The 5000-nt window shown below is 46.3% G+C and overlaps 1 protein-coding gene across 1 annotated transcript in view; it reads right to left on the reverse strand.

Annotated features, from left to right (window-relative positions):
• Positions 1–2770: 2770 nt before the first annotated feature.
• Positions 2771–5000, reverse strand: part of LOC114546105 (asialoglycoprotein receptor 1-like) — a 32132-nt gene continuing 29902 nt past the window's right edge. The window contains 2 exon segments of the mRNA XM_028564770.1: positions 2771–2911; positions 2913–3033. Of these exon segments, the coding sequence (XP_028420571.1) occupies positions 2771–2911; positions 2913–3033 (262 nt within the window).

The raw sequence follows: 5000 nt of genomic DNA on the forward strand, positions 1-5000 counted from the left end.
TTTTACTCTATAACAGTTATATGTTGATATCTGAGTTTCCTGGTGTTGGATCTCTGCTGTGTTTGGTAAATGTTGTCGTGTTGCCAGCGAGTTTCTCTGATGTTCTTTTAGGAGAAACCTGTTTGCATTACGGAGAGAGAGAGACGGAGAGAGTTTTCTTTAATAAATCCTCTGGTTCTGGTGGACTGACTGATGTTTTAATCTCTGGAAGGTTTCTGTTTGGGCTTCAACTATATAAATGTTGCCGTTTAGTTTAGGTTTGAGGGGGAGCTGCTGTTTATCCCTCCTGGTGTCTTGGGGTCAAATCTGACCCATTTTCAAAAAGTTTCTTCATCAGAACATTTGGGTTTCTTTCAAACACTTTAATGTTTAAAGGGATACTTCACCGATTTAGCCTTCAGCTTTGTATCCGTAGAAACCCGATAGTGTTTCTGAATGGCCGTGCTTCCCTCCCTCATGTCCCCCTGAGACCAGAGATCTCTGCATTTGGGGGTCTGGAAAAAAATCTCCCATTGACGTAAAATGACGATTTTTGCATCATCGGAAGATTTTTGGGCCAGAGGCAAAGGACTACAGCCAGTAGTAGGATCTACTTCCGCATGTTTTCAGCAGCAAACATTTACAACAGTTATCTGCGTTCAAACAACCGGACGTGTGTACCACCGGGATACATCGGTAATGATCGGCGAATATGCAGGAAACGTTATTACAGACGGAAAACTCGGCACACTACGCGAGCGCGCTGCATCGGGACCAGCGGTGTCGCTCGCTGCCGCTAGCCGGCTAGGGGACATCCTCATCGGCTAGGTGGAAAGCTAACGCTAGCCGGCTAGGGGACATCCTCATCGGCCAGGTGGGCTAACGCTAGGCTGGGGACAGCTAGGTGGAAGCTAACGCAGCCGGCTAGGGGACATCCTCATCGGCTAGGTGGAAAGCTAACGCTAGCCGGCTAGGGGACATCCTCATCGGCTAGGTGGAAAGCTAACGCTAGCCGGCTAGGGGACATCCTCATCGGCCTGGGTGGAAAGCTAACGCCAGCCGGCTGGGGGACATCCTCATCGGCTGGGTGGAAGCCGGCTGGGGACATCCTCATCGGCCTGGGGGAAAGCTAACGCCAGCCGGCTAGGGGGACATCCGGCCAGGGGACATCCTCATCGGCTAGGTGGAAAGCTAACGCTAGCCGGCTAGGGGACATCCTCATCGGCTAGGTGGAAAGCTAACGCTAGCCGGCTAGGGGACATCCTCATCGGCTAGGTGGAAAGCTAACGCTAGCCGGCCACCTGTCCCATCAACCCTGCTTGCAAGTGTCTGCTCATTAAACAACAAGCTGGACTACATCCTCCTCCAACGAAACTCCCAACGCGAGTTCAGAGACTGCTGTGTTTTTGTTTTTGTGGAAACGTGCCTGAACAACAGAGTACCGGCACCGGGACTATCCAGCTACCGGGCTGCTCCCGCCGGCCGGGGGAGGTGGGCTGTGTTAAACGGACTAGTGTAGAAACTAAATCCAACTAGCTACTGCTAACTGCTGGCGGAGCTTGTGACTGTTAAATGCCGACCATTCGACATTCCACGCTAATTCACGGCTGTGTTTATACTCGGTGTTTAGCTACACCAAGGCTAGTATGCGTTAGCTGAACTTTACGGATCCTGCTTGCAAGTGTCCGCTCGTTTAGACCACAAACTGGACTACATCCAACTTCAACGAAACTCCCAACGCGAGTTCAGAGACTGCTGTGTTTTTGTTGTTGTGGAAACATGGCTGAATAGTGTACCGGACTGTCCAGCTACCAGGCCTGCTAGCCCTCCGAGCTAGAGATGCTCTGTCGCCGGGTAAGGTATGCTGTGTTAACGCGGAGCGGTGCAGCAATGTGGTGATTTGTATCTTAACAGCTAACTGCTGGAGGAGTTTGTGACCAGTCTACATTGCACGCTAATTCCCGGCTGTGTTTATACTCGGTGTTTACAGCCCAACAAGCGCTAATGCTAGTATGCGTTAGCTGAACTTTACGGAGCCTATAAAGTGTGTGTACTAAATGTAGCCTGTTTTGTATGTCGTTTCTATATAAATGTCATTTTTTTATATGTTAAATGTGAAACATCACTTGAGTCACGATGAAACGTTGCTTTGTGTATATGGTTGAAATGATAATAAAACACGCTTGAGTTGAGTTGAATGCCTCTGTCTGTCTGTCAAGCGGTAGGCGTGGCTTGGGAGTGGACTCAAAGCAGCGAAGCAGGTGCATTCTGGGATTTCATCCATATAAGACAAAAACACATTTTCTGGCTTTTCTCGGCCTAGAAGGCACCAATTTCAAACATTTCTACTACATAAGTGACACAATTTAAAGATATATTCAGCTTTCCAGCGGTGAAATATTCCTTTAAAACAAAATAACGTTGATGGTTCACTACGACACTCTGCACAAGTTAAATAAAAGATCAGGTCACTACTTTCCTTGAATTTGGGTGTTTTATTCAATGTTATAGCATTTAAAGAAACATTGATAATAGAACGTTGAAAAATTTAGGAAATGTCAAAAAAGCAGAAAATTATTGACAGAAACTTCGAAAAAAGTGACAAAAATGTCAGAAAAATGTCAAAGTGACAAAAAAATCATAAAAATGTCAAGGAAGTGACCAAAAAATTCAGAAAATTGACAAAAATGTCAAAAAAGTTACAAAAAAAGTCAGAAAAACGTCAGAAAACGTGACAAAAAAAAAAATGGGAAAAGCTTTAAAAAAAACGCAGAAAAATATTGACAGAAACTTATAAAAAAAAGTGTGGAAGAAGACGACCAAAACATTGGAACTTTGTCACATTTTGACCTACAGCTGTTGTAGTCCCGGGGGAAGGACCCCCCAGTGGAGGCTGCTCAGCTGCGCTGGCCGTGTTTCTGGCAGATGTAGCGCGTGGCGACGGAGCAGTGCGCGTCGTTGAGCCGTCCGTTGTGGTAAATGTGAGCGCAGTCCTCGTCTTCGGGGCCGAGATCGGGATTGATCCAGCCGTCGGGCTGACCGGGCATCCATCGCCTGAAACACACACACACACTCAGAGCAGGTAATCACACACAGAGACACACACACACACACTCAGAGCGCTGAGTAGTACTAGAGTAATCACACACACACACACACACACACACACACTCAGAGCGCTGAGTAGTACTAGAGTAATCACACACAGAGACACACACACACTCAGAGCGCTGAGTAGTACTAGAGTAATCACACACAGAGACACACACACACTCAGAGCGCTGAGTAGTACTAGAGTAATCACACACACACACACACACACACACTCAGAGCGCTGAGTAGTACTAGAGTAATCACAAACAAACACACACAAACACACACACTCAGAGCGCTGAGTAGTACTAGAGTAATCACACACACACACACACACACACACACAGAGCGCTGAGTAGTACTAGAGTAATCACAAACAAACACACACAAACACACACACTCAGAGCGCTGAGTAGTACTAGAGTAATCACACACCGAGACACACACACACTCAGAGCGCTGAGTAGTACTAGAGTAATCACACACAGAGACACACACACACACTCAGAGCGCTGAGTAGTACTAGAGTAATCACACACCGAGACACACACACACTCAGAGCGCTGAGTAGTACTAGAGTAATCACAAACAAACACACACAAACACACACACTCAGAGCGCTGAGTAGTACTAGAGTAATCACACACACACACACACACACACACACTCAGAGCGCTGAGTAGTACTAGAGTAATCACAAACAAACACACACAAACACACACACTCAGAGCGCTGAGTAGTACTAGAGTAATCACACACAGAGACACACACACACTCAGAGCGCTGAGTAGTACTAGAGTAATCACAAACAAACACACACAAACACACACACTCAGAGCAGGGCGTGGTTCTAGACCAGGGGTTTTCAGTAGGTGAGGCTTCCACCCCTGGGGGGGGCCCCTGTCTGCAGCTCAGGGGTCTCATTTATAAAACTGTGCGTAGGATCCTTACTAGAAGAGTACGTGCGCCCAAAAGCCCAAATTGGCGTACGCGGAAAAAAAGTCAGATTTATAAAACCGTGTGTACGCACACCTGTAAGCAATGTTCCCTTTATAAATCAGAGATTGACTACAAGTGTGCGTACGTGGATCAGCCTCTTATCCCGCCCTGTACACGCCCATTTCTAACCATAAATAGTCAATGCAAAGCACCTGGTGAATGCTGATCAGTATGTTAATGACCCTGGCAGTTGTTCTTCGTTACACCGAATCATGACGACTGGCGGAGAAAACAAACAAACAAAAAAAATCCTCTCAGACTCTCGGGAATTGCTGCCAATTGAATTATAATTTCGGCCTGTTGTCGCACAGCGTATGGAAACCGGATCTATAGACTACCTTTATTAATAAAATCTTTCAAAACAGCAGGCATTACGGTACTCGGGGACAGCTTCGATATACCAGACGTATATAATAAGATTTAACAGAACTATATATTATATCCAAACAAGCCTTAGTGATGAAGTTGAAGATTATATATAATATTTATTTTAAAAAACACTTAGCTGTCTGACATTTCCCTCTGGAAACAGCCGGTTTCACCCAGAGCGGCGAGGACCTGTATTTGGACCGGGATGGACCGGGATGGACCGGTTCCGGCCCTCTCTACTGGACCCAATTCAGTACATAGCTCCACAAGCTCAGCTTTAGAAAATCTAAATCGGCATATTAGCATATCAGTCATCGTCATCGTCATGGTCCCTGAAGTCTCTATCTCTCCTGATTCTTCCATTCCAGTCCTCCTGCAGGGCCAGCAGGGCCATCATGCAGCATTACGCACGGGGGTCACCGCAGTATTTATGTTTAGTCTACAACAATTAGTGATTGTTAACACCTTGCTAAAATCACAGCATCAACTAGTGGTATCCCCCACCCCGAGATACAATTTGAAATCGAAATTTAACAGGCAAAACATACTTTTCTTCATGC

This window comes from Perca flavescens, chromosome 19 (genome assembly GCF_004354835.1).
Source record: "Perca flavescens isolate YP-PL-M2 chromosome 19, PFLA_1.0, whole genome shotgun sequence".
In the NCBI taxonomy this organism is placed as follows: domain Eukaryota; kingdom Metazoa; phylum Chordata; class Actinopteri; order Perciformes; family Percidae; genus Perca; species Perca flavescens.